Source organism: Spermophilus citellus (assembly GCF_964194105.1).
Source record: "Spermophilus citellus genome assembly, chromosome: 2".
Taxonomy (NCBI): domain Eukaryota; kingdom Metazoa; phylum Chordata; class Mammalia; order Rodentia; family Sciuridae; genus Spermophilus; species Spermophilus citellus.
Window position 1 is genome coordinate 195,322,421 of NC_138183.1, and position 22,903 is coordinate 195,345,323.

General features: G+C 47.2%; 1 protein-coding gene across 4 annotated transcripts in view; it reads left to right on the plus strand.

Annotated features, from left to right (window-relative positions):
• CLPB (ClpB family mitochondrial disaggregase) overlaps positions 1–22,903 on the plus strand; it is a 141,597-nt gene that overhangs the window by 112,840 nt on the left and 5,854 nt on the right. For all 4 annotated transcript variants that reach the window (XR_014020667.1, XM_081282334.1, XM_081282333.1 and 1 more), the window contains 5 exons: positions 3,283–3,397; positions 13,346–13,423; positions 14,591–14,646; positions 19,243–19,287; positions 19,671–19,832. Coding sequence is in view for 3 of the 4 variants with exons in the window: in XM_081282334.1 (XP_081138460.1) it covers positions 3,283–3,397; positions 13,346–13,423; positions 14,591–14,646; positions 19,243–19,287; positions 19,671–19,832 (456 nt within the window). In the remaining variant the exon portion in view is untranslated. The remainder of the gene's footprint in view (positions 1–3,282; positions 3,398–13,345; positions 13,424–14,590; positions 14,647–19,242; positions 19,288–19,670; positions 19,833–22,903) is intronic.

Genomic DNA, 22,903 nt, shown 5'->3' on the forward strand with positions numbered 1-22,903 from the left:
TGCCTGGAGTCTTATTCTGCCTACTCACCACCCCCACCCAAGCTGCCCTCTCACTGCCAGTTTGATTGCCAGACCTGCCTCCTTAGGGATGCCCACCTATCAGGATGCCTATCATACCTCTTCTCCCCAAGCCCTCCCCCACAGCCCAGCCATCCACCTCTGAGCAAAGCAAGCCCAACTAGGCTTCGCCTCGGCCTCCCAGCCCTTTCCTGTAAATGCACTCACAGCCAGGAGGGGTGCCATATTAAATCAAGACTGATGGAAACCAGTGGCTGCGATTATCCAGCCAAGATGCAGCATGGGAAACTGGCTGCTGCCAGCTCCAGGTGAGAGCTTCTGAAGTTAATTGTACATGGCTTTTATTAAGAGGATGATCATTCCCCACTCCGGCTCTCCTGCGTCCCCTTCACAGTGCCTCAGTCCACTGCCTTCTGCTTCAGCAGGCTGGGTTACCTGCCTGACTTCTCTATATACCTGGAACCCCACTAAAGCAGAGCCTTGAGCTCAGTCCTGTAGGCTTCCTCCCATCTCTCCAAGCGCCAAGGATGACAGTAGCCTACAGTTGTGGAGTCCTTACCAGTCTCATCCTTCTTTTTTCCCCTCTCCCAAATGAATATGCACAAGCCAAGCCTTTTCCTTCTCTAGTTTCTTCTACTGATAAGTTTTCCACAAGGCCATTCATTCACTTGTTCATTCTTTCATTCATTTAATCACTATTTAGTATAAACTTTGCCAAACATTAAGAGAAAAACATGCAGCAATACCCTTTGACCTGGTATAATCCCAGTGTTTTATCAAGAAGACTGATTTTCAGAGGTTTTTCTGACTAGGCATAGGTATTTGAGATTCCAGGCTTAAGGAAATCGGGATATACTGAGATATAGGCCATAGTTTGAACCTTTCCCAAGAAACTCAGTTCATGTTGTAACCGTTCCACAATGCTCACCCCAATAGAAAGCAAGGACTTTTTCCTCTTGCCCAAGAAGATATGATACCAAGAAGACCTAAAATCAGGATACTGAAGAAGAGTTATAGGAAGTAGAACTATTTCCCTGGAGAAGGCATAGGGAGGACCCAGTGGTCATACCCAAGTCAACAAAACAGCCTTTGCCTGGGGCAAAGGGAAAAGGCATGTTCTCTGAGGCCCCAGAGACAAGTGGATGGAAAGTACCTAGAGGAAGAATTCTCAGCCCCAGAGAGAGAACTGTCAGCCAGAGATAAGCTGCCTCGGGCTTTAGTGAAGTCTCTAGAACCTGGTAATATTGCAGCTGCAGCTGCACAGCAAGTTCCTTTAGAAGGGAGCCTCCAGAGCCATTTGTGGGGCAGTGGGGCACACAGAGGACTTTGCTCCTGGCTTCTGCTTAAGCCAGAGCAATGCTTCTTTTTATTCATGGACCTCCAAAAATGATTGGATTAGTCAAAAGAAATCTGGTACCCCCAAAAAAGTACCAAGTTAGACAATCAGTTATCAAAATTCAGTGAAGAAGAAGGGAAATAAATAACATTTATCAAAAGCTTCATGAAGTCCAGGTACTGTGGTAGCCATTTGAGTTGGACTACCATTTATTTAGTTTTTTTTTTGTTTTGTTTTTTTAATGTGGTGCTGGGGATCAAACCTACTCTCTCATGCATGCTAGGCAAGTGTTGTACCACTGAGCCACAACCCCAGCCCAGACTACCACTTATACCTATAGACTTGACAAAGTATTTTGTCTATTATCTCATTTACTCCTCATCAGCATCCCACAAGGCTCCTGCAAGGTGAGTATATCCCAAGTTACAGGAAGAAAACTAAGATTCAGGGAGGTTGAACCCACTTTCCAAGGTCAGCTAGCTGGTAAATGGATGAGGTGGAGTTTGAACTCGGGTCTGTCTAGAGTGAAGCTTGTTCTTTCTGCCACATAGCTTGGCTCACTGTGCTCCAGAGAGGAGTCAAATTTCAGATGGGGGACAACAATAAGAATTAAATGAGACCCTGTGTATAAAGTGCTGAGTACAGTGCCTGGCCCGTAGCTGCCTCTTCCAGAAGTGACTAAAGTACCCCAGAAACATGGGCAAGCCAGCTTCCCCTCCAGACTCCGCAGTGCAGGCCAGCACTGTCCCAGCCAGAATGTGTGCATCTCCCCATCAGCTTTCCAGCGCACAGACCCAAGTGCTGAGCGGGCTGCTGGGCAGGGAGGAGGAAGAGGCAGATATATGGCTGGAGTCGGCAGAGCCAGGTGATATATGTGGTGCCTGAGGGAGCTGCACAGTGACACTCTGGATTCCAGCCGGCAAGCGTCGCTCCACTGGGATCGGCGCCGAATTATTGCTCCATATGAAACCCCAGGACTGATGGGAGCTTTCAGTTACAGACTGATAGCAACAGCCAAAATTGGATTGTTTGCTATTTATTTTTTTTAACTTCTGTCAAGGTCACTACCGTATCAGGAAAACACTGCCCAAGCAGCAGGTATTTTTCATCCACTCTGCCCGCAAGAACAATCTGCAGCCACAACTTTTGTGACAGGGCCTTACCTTGACAGTTCTCTTCCTAGAAAGATGTCAGTGTCACATGGGCTCCAGGGAAAGGAACCTCCTGTAGACCCAGTCTTTCCTTGCCAGTTCAAGATCTGCTTACTTCCTCCTCAGCTCCTAACCTCCTGAAATGCTTTCCTGTCAGGACCATACCCTCAGCCCTCCCTGCCTGGTCAGCAGATGGTCCTCCAGCTTCTTCAAGCCTTCCATCTCCCAGAAATTCCCCAAAATATTCCATATTTGTGTATTTTCCCCTTCTCTGTGCCTCTGCACCACCCACATGGCTGCTTCCTCTTTGTATCTGTCATCAAATTTCGTTTTGCAAATACTCACAAGATGTCTCCGCTGGGCCAGGACCTGTGCTGGAAATAGCAATGAGTGAAAGAAAGATAGTGGCTGCCCTCAGGGAGCTCCGACAGAGTCAGTGGAGCGACTTACAAGCTGTCTGGTGTAGTACCATCCTAGAGATAAGCATTTATGCTCTGAAACCATGAGGAAAGTGGTTCTGTCTGAGAAGCATTTGTCTGTAGACCCTGCCTTGCCTGCTCTTGACTTGGGGCTCCCTGAAGGTAAGGTGTGGCTTTTTTCTCAGGCAAGACAGACAGGGGGAGGATGGGAAGAACTAAGTTATCCTCTCATGTTCATGAACCAGATCTGTGCCACAGGACCCCTGTAGTCCCACGACTGTGTTTTTCTCCTAAGTTGGGGGGATAGAATGAAACTAGGGTCTGACACCCCTGAGCCATTTGCCCTCTCTCCCTGCAGTACCAGGAAAAGCAGCGGAAGCGTGAAGCTGAGGAGCGGCGCCGCTTCCCCTTGGAACAGCGTCTGAAGGAGCACATCATTGGCCAGGAGAGTGCCATTGCCACTGTGGGTGCTGGTGAGTACCAGGACCATAACCAGTGCAGGAAAATGCAGGGTAGTTTATGCTCTGCTGCCAGGAGGTGGACTTCCTGCTGCCACCAAACTGGAGAGATGCAGTTAACATTAAAAGTCAACATTTGTTGAGTACTATCTATATGCCAGGCATTATTATAAACTCTTTGCATATCCTGAAAGGACTAAAATAGTCCTCTCAGCAGCACCATGAGTTTGGTACTACCAAATTCCCATTTTACAGGTGAGCAAGATAAGACACTGAACTTGGCTGGAGTTTAAACTCACTGCCCTGAGAGGTCTTGACCAGTCCCACTGACACATTGCTTATTCAATAATTATTCAATAATTTGCCCAAGGATGCTTTCCAGTGCATAGAATTTTAACTCTCACCTTCATCTGTTCCTCTACCTACTGCCCCATTCTCAAGGTGGGATACCTGAGACCTAGAGGTGGGTGATAGCCTGTCCATCACTAGTGGTGTGGCAGGTACAACTAAGATATGTTTCTCTGTGCCAGCCCAGGACTTTCTCATCCCTTCAGCTGGTCCTATTTTAGGAAAAACATCCCAAACAATTATAGAATGCCTTATTCCCCACCTGTAAGCCCTTATTCCTATACTTTGGCTCCTGGACACCAGATTGTAACCCTTATCTGTGGCCTTCCTTCCCATGTGAAGTCCGCTGGACAGTTATACATAGCTATAACAGCAACTGCCCTGAGTATGAGCTGGAAAAGAGAAATCCTATGCCAGGCAAAGCAAAAGGGTCTCCCCTAAGAGGAGTTCTCCAATCATGGTCCCTGGCCCAGCAGCATCACTCTCCCCTGGAACTTAAGAATTCAGACTTCAGGCCTCACCCACACCTATGGAATCAGATGCTGGGATCTGTGGCTCTTCGGGTGATCTGATGCTTGGCTGGAGTTTAAACTCACTGCCCTAAGAGGTCTTGACCAGTCCCACTGATACATTGCTTATTATTTTCTCCAAGCATCTCACCCCATGTGAACCCCTCATCAGGGATCTGACCAAATTAGCAGAGGAAAGGAGACCATAGACTGAAACTGCTTCCCCAGCTAGAGGTCAGAAAGTGGCCTGTTGGCACACACAGGAGCTGGGGAGAACTTTTATGAATGCACAGGGCCCCACTACGCAGGCCAGATCACACCAGACTATCCCCTTGGGGTCTGGAGGCAGACATCTCTTCCCAGCTGCTACCCCAACTCCTTTTCCAAAGCTATGTCAGAGGTGAAGGGAGCAGAGATTCTGGGAGCCCTCATGGGTTAAGGAGAAGCATAGCCCACTCAAGACACTGATTACCTGGGTGGAGATCTAATAAAGCACCTCCTTCTAGAGTCTCTCATCTACCTGAACCAGGACTGCAGCTGCCCTTACAGTGTTTTTTGTTTTTTAATATATTTATTTTTATGTGGTGCTGAGGATTGAACCCAGCACCTCACATGTGAGAGGCAGGCGCTCTACCACTGAGCTACAGCCCCAGCCCCCTTACGGTGTTTTCTCAGCTTCTTACACACTTCTGCAGCAGGCTACCTGCTGTCCTTTGACCTCCTACTTCTCACCAGCTCCTCAAGTTCACAAGCCATGACACTCTCCAGAAACAGGGAGATACTGAGCTAATTTGACCAATCTGTTCTGTCACTCACCTGCCATGCAGCTCAGCCTCCTCAGCTTTTCTAAACATCAGTTTTCTCACCTGTGTAGTAGGGTACCAAGTCCAGGACCATGGAACTCTAAGCATGTATTCTTTCCTGTCTGCCATACAGCCTAGTCCCTATCCTTAAGATGTTTAGCCTTGGGAGCTAGAGATGTAGCTTAGTGTTAGAGCACTTGTCTAATGTGTCAGGCCCTGGGCTCAATCCCTAACACTGGGAGAAGGAAAAAAAAAAAGATGTTCAGCCTTAAGGCTGTTTTTGTTTATTTATAGTTTTATTACACTACTGGATGCTCATGGACATTCTACCACTGACCTATATCCCCAACCCTTTTTATTTTTTAATTTGAGACAGTGTCTCACTAAGTTATTCAGACTAGTGTCAAACTTGGGATCCTCTTGCCTCAGCCTCCGACATTGCTGGAATTACAGCAATTCATGCCACACCTGGCATGAATCCTCTGCTCCTAAAGTCAAGCTCAGATCAGTTTTCTTCCACTAGACTGAATCCCAGCCCCATCTCACCACTTTCTTGGTTATACACTAACTTCTGATGGGTCACCCATCTTGCCTGTCTTTACTGTTGGCCCAGAGCAAGAGTAGATGACTCAATTCCTCACCTCCAAGATGTGTCAGAATGTGTACCCTGAGTGCCTCCTCCCACTTAAAACCTCCATTCTGTTACCTGAACTCTGCCTCGGGTCAGTGGAAAGGCCCTGTTCCATGTGCCATCATATGTAGACCAACCCTGCTATGTCTACAAAAACCCTAGAAAAGACAGAGTGGCCCCTGGGGCCCAGGTTGAGCAGGGCTGATGCTCAACCTCCATTTATAAGGCAGTAATTGTGCACCTATCTTGCTGAGAATCCCTATAACTGGGGTCTCATGATACTGTTCCAAGCCATGTTCATTTCCTGTGACCAGCTCCCAGAGGCTCCTAGACCCCAGCCTGGTGATTGCAGGTACAGGACCAGGCAAAGGATGAGGCACTGTGGGTTAGAACTGTGATGGCACACAGCACCCAGTACCTCGAAACCAAAGCAGGTACAGGGGAGTAAGGTGCATCTAGAAGCTAGGCCAGGCCTCCGTGATCCTCTAGCATAGCATCACATGTGTACTAAGCACTGGCTGATGGAGCCTGGCACCCCATGGGTACCATGAGGGTGGGTAGCCAGAGAAGTGCCGCAGAATGAATTGATTTGATAAATGGCCATTTATTACCCTCACGAATTGGCTGAAACCAATTTCGGTCACATCAACCCCTGGTAAGTGCTGGGATATTGATTTGTGCAAAGTAATACAGTGAATTTATCAGTGTGATCCCCAGCTGCAGGGCCTGTAGCAAGGCTGGCTCACAGTTTCCACCTTACAAATAGAGGAGATAAAGCACCAGCCCCACAACCCAGGCCCCATGACCTCTCTGGTCTCATAGGGTCATCAGAGCCAAAGCAAGGCCAGCCTGCATACCATAAACCAGAGCCTTGGCACAGAAAATGAGGCTCTTCTTCTAGAATCCAGAGCTGTGAATTATGGGGAAGGGAAGATGCCCACATTGTCAGGCAGACCTCCTGGGAATACAACACCTGTAAGCCCCTCATCATCCTCAGAAAAGCAGCCAGCTGTCTGTTCACATTCACTGATCTCCTAAATAGGAATTTAGACATTTAAAGACAGTTTCTTTATCCATTCATCTGTGGCTCCTCCCACCCCCTCACCCCTTACAGCCCAAATATCAAGTTCTATCATTCTACCTCTTAAAGGTTATCAAGACTGGCCTCACCCCTCTGTTCCTGATACCATTGCCCTGGCTCAGACACAAGCAGCCTGAACCATGGCAGTGGTCTTCCTGCTTCCTTTCCTTTCTCTACAACCAGTTCTCCTCGCTGGCTGATCTTTGGAAAACACACATCTAACAATGCCCCTCCCATATTGGAAACCTTGAGTGGCCTTGCTGTCCTGACATGGCACAGAAGGCCAGCCATAGCACCTGCCTCTGCCTCCCTGCACATGCCGCCAAGCTGATCTCTGCTGTCATTGCTGCCGTAGGCTTGTGGTTCCTTCTCTTCTGGCCCTTCTATTTCCATCCCACCCCAGCCCATCCCCCACACTGACTGCTTTCTCCTTGGGCCAGCCCTGTTTAGGACCAGTGCACTGTGGACTCCTGGTTTATTTTCCCAATTCCAAGCACAGCATCTGGTCAAAGTAGATGCTGAGCAGTTTGTGAAATTAATTTACTGCTGTGGCTCCTTGTCAGGCTCTGTAATGTGCTATGACAAGGAACCACACTCTAGTGAGATTGTTAATTACAGCCATTTTGCTTGACTTTTGACCCCTCGGATGGCAAGCCTTTCCCCAGACCTTCTCTAAGAAGCCTCTCCGGGACAGCAGGTCAAACTGCATGTACCTGACAGCCACCTTGGAACTTCTTCTGACCAGGGGCCTATGCCTGGTACCATTCTACCCAATCCCAGTTAACTCTATGAATCCCCTGTGTCTCCTCAAGCAAACTCTTCCACCTCAACTGCCCTGCTAGAAGTGTCAATGTCTGGCCCATGTACAGAATCTCAGAATCAGCCATGTGTCACACCAGGAGCACTGACCTCTCGTGCTCCAGTTCCCTCATCAACTAATCTAAAAGGGCAGTCTTCCCAAGCCCTGTACCTTTCTGGGCCCTACCTTTGAAAACTGCCATCTTTTTTTTTATTATTCTTTTTAATTATACATGACAGTAGAATGTATTTTGAGATATCATCATATGTTCATGAAGTATAACTTTCCATTTTGTGGTTGTATATGATATACTGGTCATGTATTCATATATGAATATAGGAAAGTTTTATCTAATTTGTTCTGTCTTTTCTATTCCCATCTCCCCCAACCTCCACTGCTCCCACTATCCCCTCCCATTATGAGTCAATATCCACATATCAGAGAGAAAATTCAGCCTTTGTTTTGGGGGATTAGATTATTTCGCTTAGCATAATATTTTCCAGTTCTGTCCATTTACCAGCCAATGCCATAATTTCATTCTTCTTTATGGCTGAGTAATATTCCATTGTGTATATATGCCACAGTTTCTTTATCCATTCATCTGTTGAAGGGCACCTAGGTTGGTTCCATAACTTAACTATTGTGAATTGAACTGCTGTAAACATTGATGTAGCTACATTACTATAGTATGCTGATTTTATGTCCTTTGGGTATATGCCAAGGAGTGGGATATCGGGGTCAACTGGAAGTTCCATTCCAAGTTTTCTGAGGAATCTCCATACTGCTTTCCATAGTGGTTGCACCAATTTGCAGTCTTATCAGCAATGTATGAGTGTGCCTTTTTTCCCCACATCCTCACCAACATTTATTGTGACTTGTATTCTTGATAATTGCCATTCTGACTGGAGTGAGATGAAATCTCAGTGTAGTTGTAATTTGCATTTCTCCAGTTGTTAGTGATGTTGAAACATTTCTTCGTATATTTGTTGACCATTCATATTTCCTCTGTGAAATATCTGTTCAGTTCCTTTGCCCGTTTATTGATTGGGTTTTTTGTTTGTTTGAAAACTGGTATCTGATGTGAGAAATGTATCTAGGTCATCCCTGAATTATAGAACTGCTTGCAGCTCTAAACCCTCACCATGTCGCTTCAGGGTCCCTGCCTGTGCTCTGCTGTTCTGGTTCCATAGGCTGCCCTGCGCTTCCACTTCTTCTTTTACCTGCTGACATATTCAAGACCTACACTTCTCCCAGATGCCCCTACTTCAGTCCTTCCTTGGATTCAGGCCGTTTTCTGAGCTTCCAGTAGCTACTTTTGTCATTGCTCTTACCACATGGGTCTGCTGTGTTTGAGGGGCCTTTCTCTCTCCACGGTCAGGTACTACTTCCATCAGCTGTTTATGAGGTTGGGCATCCAAATATATAAAGGTTGTTGAACTTCAGTAAATAAAGTATGAGCCCCTTTTGACACTGCTGGTAGCTAGACCCTAGGGGAACTTAACTATGAGTGTCAGTCCAAAGGGCTGGTTCCCTGGGAGATGCCTCAGCATGGAACAGTCACGTCCCCAGGTTATGTTTAAGGGGAAAAGAAAAGAAAACCTCCATGCTAGATCATTAGAACTTATCAAGGAGCACAAGTCAGCCCCCCTAGTCTGCCCCACTGCCTTGAGCTGAGTGGAGGCAAAGACCTGGGGTGGGAGGAAGAGGCAACTCTTTACTCCAGTTTTCCACATGCTGGGGCCTTCTTGGAATATCATATCATCCCCCAACTGTCTGGCAGTCTCCCCTCATCCTTCAGGCACAAATGGCTTTCCCACACTGGTTTTGGTCCACCCACCCCATTTGGAACCCACAGTTTTCATAGCAGCGTTTTTCTAAAAGGCACAAACCTTGTTTTAGGGCTGCTCCTGGCAAGAGCTGAACAGTGCATAGAGCTCTCTAGAGAGGGTTTAGAAGGGAGTGGAAGCCTTCTTCACCCAAGGGGAGTAGAAACCAGCTGGAGCACTAGCAGACAGGTCCCGGCTGCATTCTTCCCCTCTGTAAAATGAGAGTTGAAGAAACTACTCTTTCCTGCTTATGATTCCAGAAAGACCAAGAATCATTTCATTTAGACAGCAAACATTAAAACCGTGTTGGGCTAGTCATAGGGGTCCCTCAGGAATCCACTTAGAATTATCATAAGGAGGAAAGAGATGTATAAAATACCAAAGCTAGTGACTATGACTTCATTATTTTTCTTCTTACTGTTACTTCATTCTTCACAGTTTATAAAATGCTTTCATAACCATTAACTCATTTCATCTTCATATTGGGGTGGCACAGAGACATACCTGTTTCCATTTTATAGATGAAGAAACTGAGGCTTTAAATGAATGAGTGTTTTATTCAGCCATTCAACTAGTAAATGACAGAGACAGGACTTTGAGCTAACTCCTATAACTCCTGCCCCCTCCACCATACCAGTCTATAAATGAGCATGTACCAGAGAGTGCAGACCCAGGAATTAGTGGGGTAGATGTGCTGTTGTGAAATGAATTGTAACGAGTTGTTGCAGGTGAGTTTTCAGATGATCCAGTAGTGACAGATGTGGCCAGGAGACGGCACCTGAAAAGGGACAGGACACCAGCAAAGCAGGCACCAGGCAGAGGATCCTGGTTGGGGCCGGTCAGGGAAGGGGGCTGGGCTGCCCATGCGGAGGCCCTGATACCATTTGAAGTCTAAGAACAGTGGTGAGGCCAAGGACAGGGGCTCCTGAGGCCATGTGTCAAATGGCTGAGTGAAGCAGACAGGAAGATTACAGAGGGAGCTTCTTCCAGGTGAGACAAGGATGTGAGGAGAGCAGCAGAGAGCCAGGGATAGCTGCCCGCCTTCCCTGCACTCCTGAATCACCAGTTTAGGCTCAAGAGTCAGCCAGGGGCAGCCTAGAGTCTGAACTTATTTACCTGCGTAACCTCAAGCAGGTTTCCTAACTTCTTTGTTCATATTTTCTCATCTATAAAACAGGAATCCAGTTTCCTGCCCTACTTGCCTTATATTCTCATAATGGGGCTGATATGAAATTACTTTTACAGAGGATCTTTACAGACTGTAAAGTGATGGCGGAGTTAGTTGCACATTGCTGGTCCATCATGAGTCCAGCAGCACTTAACAGCCACAGGCACATGGGCCCATCCAGATCTTTGGTCTATTCCAGCCTCTGCTCAGGCCCGAAGGGACCCTCTGGGCTCCCCAGCTTTGGTCCCCAGCCACCCTGCCCACCGCACACCCTGGAGCTCACCTTCCCCAGTCCTTCCTAGCTGCTTCCATTTTTCATTCTGTCGGACTCCATCTGCTTGGCCGTTTTTCTCTTCAGATATTATTAGAAATATCCAGAGTTGTAATTGTTTAATGGTTGGCATTTCACCTGTTTCAATGGGGGGCCCAGATCAAGCCCACCCCAGACTCATGCCCTGGGTCTGGCAGAATTGACCAGGGACAGCTGTGCAGTGGAGTCTGTATGGCATTATAAAGAGCTCTCTCCCAGGTGCATTATTAGAAAAGAAGGGGAAAAAGATGGCCCCAGGCATAATTCAATTCCACATTCTCCATGGTGTGTGTTATACTACACAGCCCAGCAGTGTGCAGCTCTGGATGGGCTGGGGGTGGGGGGGAGCCAAGATCAGAACCTCATGTATGATAAACTGGGGAACCCCATCCCCCCCAGGTCACCTGTTTGAGCCATGCCTGCCTCACTTGATGCCCCATCAAGCCTGAACCGAGTTCATACTCAGCCTCTTCCCAACCTAGATTCTCAATTTAGCCAAATTTTGTAAGAATGCACCTCCTTTCAGGTGAACCCTGTCACCCCTGCCCCAACACACATGCACACTTAGTATTCACGAAAGTCTAGCTTTTGCCATTTTAATACCTCTACTACCTCCAGATACCCTCACCCCCAACTCCCTGTTTCTGCCGGGACACCAGGGACTCCCCTTCAACCAGACTTCCCTGCTTCATCTCTAGTGTTCAGGTACCTGCGAGGTCTGTGAGTTCCACTTAGAGAAGATCTGGATCCTCGCCTCAAGAGAGGTGGACTGAGTGTTCTAAGTCCTTTCAGAGTTCTCAGAGAGCATCTCCAGGGCAGGCAAAAGTGACTTGTCCAACATCTATGAAGTTGCAGTTTTCATTTGTTTCTACTGAGACCAGAGTGAAGAGAGAGTATGCTTTAGGTGGCAACATTAAAGACAGAGGTGAGTGCTGGGAATGTGGCTCAGTGGTAGTGCACTTGCCTGGCATGCATGAAGCTCTGTATTTGATTCCCAGCACCACAGGGGGGAAAAAAGTGAGGAAGACCACAGCGTGGGATAAACTCCTAAGACAGGTAGTCCAGACCCTCATAACCTGATCCCCCGCACTGCTCCTCATGTTCATTCCCATCTCTCCACCTCTGTCATACTGGCCACTTATCCAAATCCTGCCAGGCCTCCATAGTCCCACTTCTTACAAAGAGGCCTCCCTGACATCTGCAGGTGCTTCTTTGAAAGCCACACAGTATAACTGTTAGGAGCTTGGCTCCTCAAGACTGGCAGAAGAATCCCTAAGACTGCCAACTCTTTCTTGATTGACTGAGTTTCCAGGATTTGCCCTCTAACATTTATCCCTTTGCTAATCACCTCCCCTCCCCTCAACACCCTGGGGACCAGACCAGACATGATGTTTCATCTGCAGACAGACCTTGACATTACACAGGGCTCTTCCTGCTCCTGACTTCCATGTTTCCATTAATGCAACCCAAGTTGATATTCACTTTTTAAAGAAACCTTATGTGATTTTGTTTTGAAAAGATGGCAGGTTTAGAGAAAGAAGTACCTCTGTGTACTACGTATCTGTTGCCTCAGTTTCCTGCTCAGTGTAATGGAGTTAAAAAATACCCTTCAGGCATTGGTGTGTGGGTCTTGAGTAAATACATTGGTGGTGAATTTTCCAATTGTGCTTAGCACGCAGCATGTTCAATAAGTGATTCTTATGGTTCTGCCTCACAGCACTCCCTGCTTACCCTTGAGCGGTGCTTCTGGGCCTGATTCTCCCATTTTGTAGTTAAGCACTTCATTTCCTCACCTTGAATGCATAGCCCTTGATTACATTCTTCTTGCTGAAGAAGAGAGGTCAGGGCTTGCTGCAGCAGAGTTAAACCCCAAGGGAACCTAGTACAGATCTTTCTCACCGGATGCCATGGTTAGTAGGGAGCTGACCAAGTGGCTTACTCCGTCCTCACTCCAAGCTCCACACTACCCTCAATTAGTTCCTGAAAATGCATATGGCTGTTTCCACTTCCTAATCCAGACAGCATACCAAACCTTGGTTTCCCCAAATGGGAAAGAGCCCAGAGCTCACACCCCAAATGGCTAAAACCTGCCGTGGTCTTCTGCCTCTCATGTTTGCATAGGTAAGAAGAGGGGTAGCCAGTGAAAGCTAAAGTTCCTCTCAAATTCTCTTTCACCAATCCCCCACCCCCTTCACCTCCATTCACCATCCACCCGCCTTTCAGTTTCCCTGGCAACGCTGAGTGCTCATCCTGGAAAACTTTATCCGAAATCTGCTCTGGGCAGCTTTCCAAATCCATGCTAACCTGATTAGGTGTCTCTAGGGGCCTTGCCAGCTAATCAGATTAGGCAGCACTAATGGTAGTGAGGACTTTGAGTGGGCGCAGAGCAGTAAAACATATTGTATACTTAGTGATAATTATCCTGCCTTTTGTGTCATTGATTTATCTGCCTCCCTCCCCGTCCCCCGTCTTATGTGTTTGGCCATAGCGATCCGGAGGAAGGAGAATGGCTGGTACGACGAAGAACACCCTCTGGTCTTCCTCTTCTTGGGATCATCTGGAATAGGTAATCAGGAACAAATCAGACATTGGGGAAGGGGAACGGGCGGGGTGGTGGGGAGGGGATTGGCCCACGCTCGACAGCCCCAGCTGCTGTGGGCCAGGGGTCATGACACCCATCTTGAGTTCAAATCCCAGCTCCAGAAGCAACTGCCTCCAAATTATAGAGCCACCAAAAAGAGGACTCTGAGTTTTTAATCATCTGCCATGTTGTGAACAGCTAGAATCATGACCCTCCCCTGGAAGCTGTGGAATAAGGACTAATTCACCTAGAGGACCAGGCCTCAGGCCTGTTAGCCCTGGCCCAGGCACTTGCATCCCCACAGGCTCCCCTCTGGGAACAATTGAACCACCTCCACTGCTCAGCACCCAGCTGCATTCAGGACAGCCTAGCTTTAGGGAGCTAAAGAAAGCCCCAGTGAGCAGCACAGTGCTGAGGTCACAGCAGGACTGGTTGCAGTAACATGGGTTAGGTATTTTTCTAGCCAGTTGAGCTGCCTTGTCTGAGGCATTCTTAGCTCCTCACTCTCCACCCTCACAGACCTCCACTCCCACCTCCCACCATTGCCTTGACAGGGCTTTCATGACTTAGTTGTCTCATCTTCACCTCAGACACCTTTATAGACCTAGCTCTCCTCAGATGTAGGATCCCAAAAGGTACCACCCTTAACCATGATGGTGTGGACTTTTTGTACCACACAATGATTTCCAGTGGCCATTCCCAATGGCCCTTCAGAGCTACCAATTTGGTATTATCATTCTTTCCTTTTATCACAAAGAAGGACGGTGAAGCCAATAAGACATACTCTTCATCCCCTCCCAGTGGCTTCTTAGCATGTGATTCTGGGGTCTGACTGAATGGCAGAACCATAGGAGTTAAGAGAAATGTGGGGCAGAGAGCAAGAAAGCCAGTGCACTCCCAGGAGGGATGAAGTTTGTGCGGGCTTCAGAGGGCAAGTTGGCTCTAGACTAGTCATCCCCCCACTCTTAGGATGCAGCTACAGAGGAATGGCCTTGACACCATCCACAGAAAAGTCAAAATGCAATTTCATAAGTGACCTGAGGAGAATCTCTGAGCCTCAGTATTCCCATCTGTAAAAGACATGCTGTCTAGTGTCCATGCATTTCCAGTCATTTGGTCCTAACCCAACTCCTCTTGATTCTTTCTTCCTAGGAAAAACAGAGCTAGCCAAGCAGACAGCCAAATATATGCACAAAGATGCCAAAAAGGTAAGGGCTGGGACTGAGGTATCTTCTGCAGACCATAGAGACCTATCAAAAACCTGAGGCTCAGTGGCAGAGCACTTGCCTCGCACATGTGAGGCACTGGGTTTGATCCTCAGCACCACATAAAAATAAACAAACAAAAGAAAGATGTTGTCCATGTATAACTAAAAAATATTTTTAAAAAAATCTGAGGCTCTCTGAATCTAGTAGTAGAATCAAAAAGACGTACCCACCCCCACCCCCCAAGAAACAAGCCTCAGCTCTGGCCACCGGTTGTTCCAGGAATTTGGGGAAGTTATCTAACCTCTTTGTGTCTCAGTTTCTTCAACTTTGAAATAAGAATAATAATCCTCGGTCTACCTGACTCTTGGGAAAACCAGGTCTGATTCATCCACACAACATCGTCAAGTTCCCACATCATACCAGGTGTTGTGCTGAATGCCCGAAATGCAGTGTTTATTAAGGCACTCTCTCCCCAGGCACTCTGGCTGGGGAGGTGTCCACACAGTCAAGGCTGTGCCAGAGAAAGTCTTGGCAGCTGTCCGAGAAAATGGGAATGAGATGATTCCTGTTGCTTCTTTTCATCCTGCATGACCTTTGAAACCTGGTTTCTCTCTCTCTCTTTTTTTTTTTAATTTTATTTATTTATTATTTTTATGTGGTGCTGAGGATCCAACCCAGAGCTTCGCATGTGCTAGGCAAGCGCTCTACCACTGAGCCACAACCCCAGTCCCTGAAACCTGGTTTCTTAATGCCTTATGTGTTGGCTGCTTCTAATGTTCCTTCACAAGGCTCAGAGCCATAGATTTTCCACAGGAAAGGGCCATCTTCATCCCTTGTGTGTTTGTACTCAGCTTTCCGAAGCCTACTCAGTTTGACTCTTGTCCATGCTGACAGGAAACACTCTAGAGAAAGCAATCCTTAGAGAGAATACAAAACAGCTTAATGAAAGGTAAACTTCCTACCAGCCTTCCTAGCATGAGGCTGAGGAAGGTCGATCTCCCACATTGGAGGTTGCCTAAGACATGCCTCACCCCATGCACTCCCCACCAAGATGATGAGGACTTGCCTAGGTCTTGCCAGCCAAGTGGCTCCCAGAAGCAGAGTCCTGGATTCCTATTCCACTTGTAACCTCCTGAATTCTTGCCACCCCCCAGAGAACCTGGCAGCCACAGAAACAAGGTCACTCAGGCTATGTCCTCCTGAGCCCCCTTCTTCCTAAGAACTGGCAGAAGGCTTTTCACTGGCCGAGCAGCTGTGCTCTGCCTCAGTGAAACTCAGAGCAGACCCACTTGACATGCAGGCAGGCAAGAAGCAGCACATGGCATGCTAATATGCTCCAACCGAAATAGCATTTTTAAGACAATTTATCAGGTTGGCAGCAATTGAAACAATTAGCACTCTGGAAAGGGCCATAAACTAGCAAGACTATTAGGGAAGATGCAGTTACAGGCAGGAACCACCTGATTAGGAATGAAGAATTCTGAGTGGTTTAATTTTAATACTGTCAGAAAGGTTAATATTTAATTACAAATTATAATCTCCTTATCCAAGCTGTCTTAATATGTCTTCATACACAGTGGAAGTAGAAGGAAAGTATCTGCTGACTTGCTGGTGTAGAAAGGAGAAGGGATTTGTTAAAAAACTGATGATGCACATAATTTTTTAGTTGGCACATCAAAATGGGAGACAGATCAGTCCCAGTGTAGGGTGTCCTACAGGTGGGATGATGGTGTCCTTCTGTACATGTCTCATCCAGAAAGAGAAGTAACACCATCATCCGCCCATACCCACCGCAGGAGGCAGCAGGACATGGTAGGCAGACCTCTAGAGCCAGCCATTCCTTGGCTCAAGTTCCAGTTCTCAGTCTCCTGCCCTCCATGATGTTTCAGCTCTCTTGCTTCAGGGTCAGGCTGTCCAGTCCTGTGTCTGAAGCAGTTTTGATCATCAAGGGAGATGATACAAATCATAGCTAGCTCAGCGCTGCTCCCTTGACATGTATGTGTGCCTCACTCCCTTCTCACATAGTACCCGGCTACCACTGACTTATTTGATCCTATGAGGGACCTAGCACAGCTGCCAACTTAGACCTGCTTTTCAGATAAGAAAGCAGACCCTATAGCATCAAGAGACTTGTCTAAGGTCACTTGTCAGGGGAATCTAGTCTTTAACTCTTCTCTCAACACCATTGTTCTCAGCTGCTCTGGGAGGCTAGTTTGTAAACTTATCAGTTTGTCCCCATTTCACATAGGGAGATGAGAGGCATGAGAAGCCCAATAAAATCATCCATTTTATTTTTAACTCGTAGGTGATGAATTACACTCCTACTCCATGCATTTCCAGTCATTTAGTCCTAACCCAACTCCTCTCGCTTCTTTCTTCCTAGGAAAAACAGAGCTAGCCAAGCCCTGTGACCAACTCATTGCAGAATATGTTCAACAGAAATTTTCTGGCCATGTGATAGGCATGTTTGAAGCCTACCCACAAAATCCAAGCGAGTCCTAGGCTATAAGCTATCTTCTAACTAGTATACCTGAGGCTTCACGTGGAGCAATATACACAAAGTATCAGATTCGTGGCAGACATGGTGGCACACACCTGTAATCCCAGAGGCCAGCCTGAGCAATTTAGCAAGACCTTGTCCCAAAATAAAAAAAATAAAAAGGACTGGAAGGTGTTAACTCAGTGGTAGAACACTTGCCTAGCCCTGGGTTCAATTCTCAGCACCACAGGAAAAAAAAAAAAAAGGAAAAAAAGAATCCAGTTCAGAGCCCATTTGTAAACAGGGTCTCACCAAGATGACTCATGAAATAAAATAGGCACTGGCCTGGGAGGCTAGTGGCTTAGATCCCAATTGTGGCTCTCTGATCCTTAGTTTCTTCATTTGTGAAGGGACACTAATACATCTGGATCCTGCTATCTAACAAGGTGGTTTTTGCATTTACACTTCTTTTTTTTTTTTTTTTTTGGCTTATGTACTCACAGGTACCCACACAAAGCAGGAAGCAGTGTTATATCTATCTATTTATTTATTTATTTATTTATTTATTTGTGGTGTTAAGGATCAAACCCAGGGCTTCAAGCATGCCAGGCAGACATGCTACTACTGAGCCACATCCCCAGACATATACATTTTTTTTTTTTAAAGAGAGAGAGAGAGAGAATTTTTAATATTTATTATTATTTTTTTTAGTTTTCGGCGGACACAACATCTTTGTATGTGGTGCTGAGGATCGAACCCGGGCCGCACGCATGCCAGGCGAGAGCACTACCGCTTGAGCCACATCCCCAGCCCCATATACAATTTTTTTAATCATATCTATTTATGAGTCTTTTTTCTCAGCCTCTAGTGTTCCTTTCACATAGAGCAGCTTTGTTGACTTTAATTACTAGAGTTCATAATCCTTGAGAAGGACCCTAATGGTGTTCTATGATATCATCATGAGATGGGATGACAGAGCCCAACAATTGCAGTTACATGGCAGTCTGATGAAAGGCATAGGAGCAAGCGTTTGAGTCTAACCACCTGGGTTTGAATCCCAGCTCTACCCTATGATGTGTGTATCAGTTTTCTCATTTGTAAAATTAGTTCAATGATGGTGTCCATCCCATTGGATTATAATGAAGGTTAAATGAGATGCTGAAGTAAAATGTTAGACACCATTCTTAACACATAATAAGCAATTGATGTATGTTGGATGCTGCTGTAATTGCTCTTGCCTTGCTTTGTAGGTAATACCAAGCAAAGATCTTAGGAAACTAAAGTGATTCCAGCCAAGAAAACTAACCCCAAAGACTTGTTCAAAGTTGCTTAACAAATCATTAGAAAGAGGGGCTGGGGTTGTGGCTCAACGGTAAAGCGCTCACCTTGCATGTGTGAGGACCTAGGTTTGATCCTCAGCACTGCATAAAAATAAATAAATAAAGGTATTGTGTCCAACTACAACTAAAAAAAATCATTAGAAAGAACTAGGGTGGAAAAAAATAAAAATAAATAAAAAAAAAAGAAAGAACTAGGGTGGAAAGCCAGGTTACCTGACGTTAAGTGAGCACTAGAGTCTATACTCCCTGTAGCCTAAGACATTGATGTCTGAGCACAAAGCTCAAAATCCTTCAAGAGCCCAGCTAGTTGGCAGTGGGGATGATACGAGACAGTAGAGCATAATGGTTTAGAGCATAGAGATGGAGCTGGGTGGCCAAGCTTGTGTGACCTTGGGCAAGTTAATCTAATCTGTAATTTCGTTTCTCATCTGTAAAGTGGGGATGATAAGAGCACTTAACCTCAGACTCATACACATTCTAAGCCCTTCATAGCTTGCTTAGGACATTGCCAGGCACAGGTAAGCACCAGTGAAAGCCAGCTATTACATGTCAGAGACAACTTCGTGACTTCCAGCCATTGCTCCCCCTGGGCAGCATGCCCAGCTTTCCTGTGGCCATCCTCCATCCCTCCCAAAGCCTGCGTGTCGCAGCAGGCAGGGCTGCCAGGGGCCCTCTGGAAATGCTTGCTGGCTCATATCCTGTGCACTGATAGCAGTGCCTACCCCACATGACTAACCTCTCTACGCCCTTCCCGCCTCTTGACTTATTTCCACCCAGGGCTTCATCAGGTTGGACATGTCTGAGTTCCAGGAGCGACATGAGGTGAGTCTCTTCAGAAATTATAGTCTATGATATGGGGGTCCTGTTGACATGACTGTTCTGGTGTTTTTAGATGACTTGTCATTTGGGTCTTTGGGCCTGACATAATTCCAGCAGCCCTGGGAATTGGGGGAGGGGTGTACAGATGGGCTGTGCAACAGTCACTGATGTGTTTTGTGTGGGATTTGCTCTGACGAGTAATCATAGAGAAGATGTGTCTACCCTCCTATCATGGCAGGATTTCTGCCACACCAGGAGAAAAATAGCCCACCATCCTTTTGAGACAGGCACTTGCTCGTTCATAAAGCCATCTTTCCATGCTGGCCCTATATTGCAGACAAAAGGCACAGAAAGGCCTTCCTAACATATGTTCCTCCTTCTACCAGGTGGCCAAGTTTATTGGGTCCCCACCAGGCTATATTGGCCATGAGGAGGGCGGCCAGTTGACCAAGAAGTTAAAGCAGTGCCCCAATGCTGTGGTGCTCTTTGATGAGGTGGACAAGGCCCATCCAGATGTGCTCACCATCATGCTGCAGCTGTTTGATGAGGTGAAAGTCAGCCTGGGCGGGATGGAGTTGTGGGGACACCTGGAGGTATCGGGGGCTGTGAACAGCAGGAATCCAGGACCCAGAGGCTGTCTGATCCTTATTCACTGCTCCTCCTTGGATACATTTAGTCACTTGGCAGATGAGGCTCTCTGGACAGGACTCAAAGCAGGCCACTCAGGGAAGACCAGCACTGACCCATAGTTGACAATTTCATGGCTGCCCAGCCTGCCGTCTAGAGGGACAGTGGGACAGAGGTTCCATTGGGGGAGCACTGAACTTTTGTTTCCCCTCTGCTCCTGACTGACTTTGTAGCTTTGGCAGTTCACTGCCCATCTCTAGTCATCAGGGACTTCATGTGACGAGCAAAGAGGCTGAATCAATAAACTCCCAAGAACCATCGTGGCTCTAGCAGCTCTATGCCTCTGTGTACAGGACTTCGTCTGCACCAATGCTTTAAATCACTCAACATTGTTACTGCTGATGAGATGTTAATACCATGGCTTTTAGAACCCTTCGGAGGAGCTCCAGGCCCCTGACAAAACTGCAGTACCCCACTAGGTGGGGTGAACTCTGAATGGGAAAAGAACATGCTTTTATGAAGTATATTTTATGTGCTAGATTTCTGCTTACGCCTCAGCAGACATTAGTGCTAATCATAACAATAGCCAGGGCAAGGCAGAAATTATCTGATTTTTTTTTTTAATTCAGAGGAAGAAACTGAGGTTCCAAAAGGTTATAAATGATGTATACAAGGACACAGAGCAAATGTATGAGGATTCAAGTTTGGACTGCAGATATATCTGGCCCTAGAGCCCTAGTCCTTTGTACCTTCTTACCAGTGAGCCAAGGGAAGGGTTGGTCTTGGTCTTGGGAGAGAATGGCCTTTACCTTCTCCAAGGGGCCTTGCCCTGCCAGGAAGACATGAGGAGCCAAGGGCTGAACTGGGGCTGAGCTTTCGTCTCCCACACAGGGGCAATATTAGCCAGCACCAGGTGCCCTAGGAAATGTTTTGCTTCCCATGTCACATAGGTGTAGGGAAGAACTTCCCCAAACAATACATCAGGTACACCAAGCCAGGAGGACTAAATCTGTTCCCAGCTGCCACTGCCTTCTCCACCTGGCCCAGCATCCTTCCCCTGCCCCATATTTGCTTCCATCTTCCCAACCACTCAGCTGATCTCCTGCTGTGAAAGAGGCCACCAGTTCTCAGAGAATAGAGGGACAGTGAGGCCTCCCACTCTATTCCAGCCTCTTGGTGAGATTCAGTTCACAGCTGTGGCCCACACCCAGCCTTACCCTCTGGAGGAGTCTGCATAGGAGATGTGGTGATATTCTGCATCCTTGCCCTTTACATGCCATGAACCCTTGTAAGAAATACACTGTAGCAACTCATCTAACCCTCCCAAAGACCCCCCTGAAAGAGGGCAACTACTGCTGCCTCCATTTAATAGACATGGGAACTAAAGTTAAGCTAGAGTAAGTAATTTATCTGTGGTTACACAGCTGGAAGGGGGAATTGAGGATTGGAACCCAGGTCCCATTCTAGAACAGCTTAAGTAACTGACGAGCAGCTGGGGCAAGGGGGGGGGGGCAGTCTGCAGGGAAGCACACAGGAAAGTGAGCATGGCAGGGGACACAGACAAAATACCCTGCCTTGTGTTATGAATGAGTGGGGCAGACAGGCAGCCAGAGGGCAGTTCATTCTGCTGGGGCAGGCATTATACTAGGGTCCAATAGCAAGTTGTAAGGATAGTAAATCCAGCCTGGAATTGTGAGGGAAGTCCCCAGTCCTCACTTAGCCCAGTTCTTCTAAACCTGGGACCAGAAAAGCAAGAATCTTACTGCTATCATCAAAATACCACACAGGATTTATGCTGGGTCACTTCTAGGTAACCTCAGAACCTATAGCCCAGGGCAGAACTCCCAGGAAGATACCAGTCCCCAGGGAGCCCATCTACTCCTCCTCCCTTTAAGGATTCATGAGACAGTGGAAAAGCAGCTCCATAACCCTGCGGGGACCATTTGAGCCTCACCCAGAATATGCACATTCTGGTTGCTGGTGGGATGAGGACAGTTCCCGCTTTAGGACACATCGTTATTGCCAAGGAAACAGGAGAGAGATGAGCACTGAAAGTCACCCTTTGGGTCAGTTGTGCACTGCACCTGCTCCCCTTGCCCACCTGGGACCCATCCTCAGGCCCAGTTATGAGCACAGCTTTGATCTCTTAGAATGAAATTGCTGCTAGGTTATTGCTCTGGCCAGGACTGAGTGTGAACTCAGTCCTCAGGGATGAGCTCTGCGAGGTAAGTGTGGAACACACAGTGCCTTATACACATGCTTGGGCACATCACACCCTAACCCAATCCGGAATTAACCCCAGCAGCAATTAGAGCCCATGAGCAGGAGTCAGATTGAAGAGCTAGTGGCAAAATCTCAAGACATCCCCTTCCAGCAGAGTGATTAGCTCCAGGACCTACAGTGCCATGCCTCTTCTGAATAGATCCCTTTGGAACTAATTTTGAGGCCTAGACCAGTAAAGCAAGACTGGAAAGCACACCCAGCACTCATACATTGCTCAGCTAATGTACCATGTCTCCTCTTGTCTCTAAGGAGGGCTAGGCTTGCCAGGCATGGGCTTTAGACTTGCCAGGCTGGCCGTGCATCAGGCCCACCCTGACAAGGAAGGGGAAAGCATGATGAGGATGGTGACTGGCTGGAGCTGGGGCAGGGCCCAGCATCCCTGGCTCAGGCAGGAGCCACCAGTCGGAGCTCAGTGATCTATTGCCTGAGGCTTGCTTCCCAGGTACTCCCAGGCAGGTGTCCTCTCCTTGCACCTATCCCAGTGCTCTCAGTGAGGACCAAAGGATGCAAGCTGAATTTGGTCTAATTTTGAAAAAATTGTGTTGAGGGAAAGAAAATGACACAAGGCTTTATTTATCCAGCACTATTGTAATGCGCTCTGTTGCCTGGTGCAAAGGGAAGGACATGGCTCTGGAGTCACACAGTTCAAGACTCCCCTGTACTGTATTCTGGCTTTGAGACCAAGCTGTGAGAAAAAATTACTTAACCT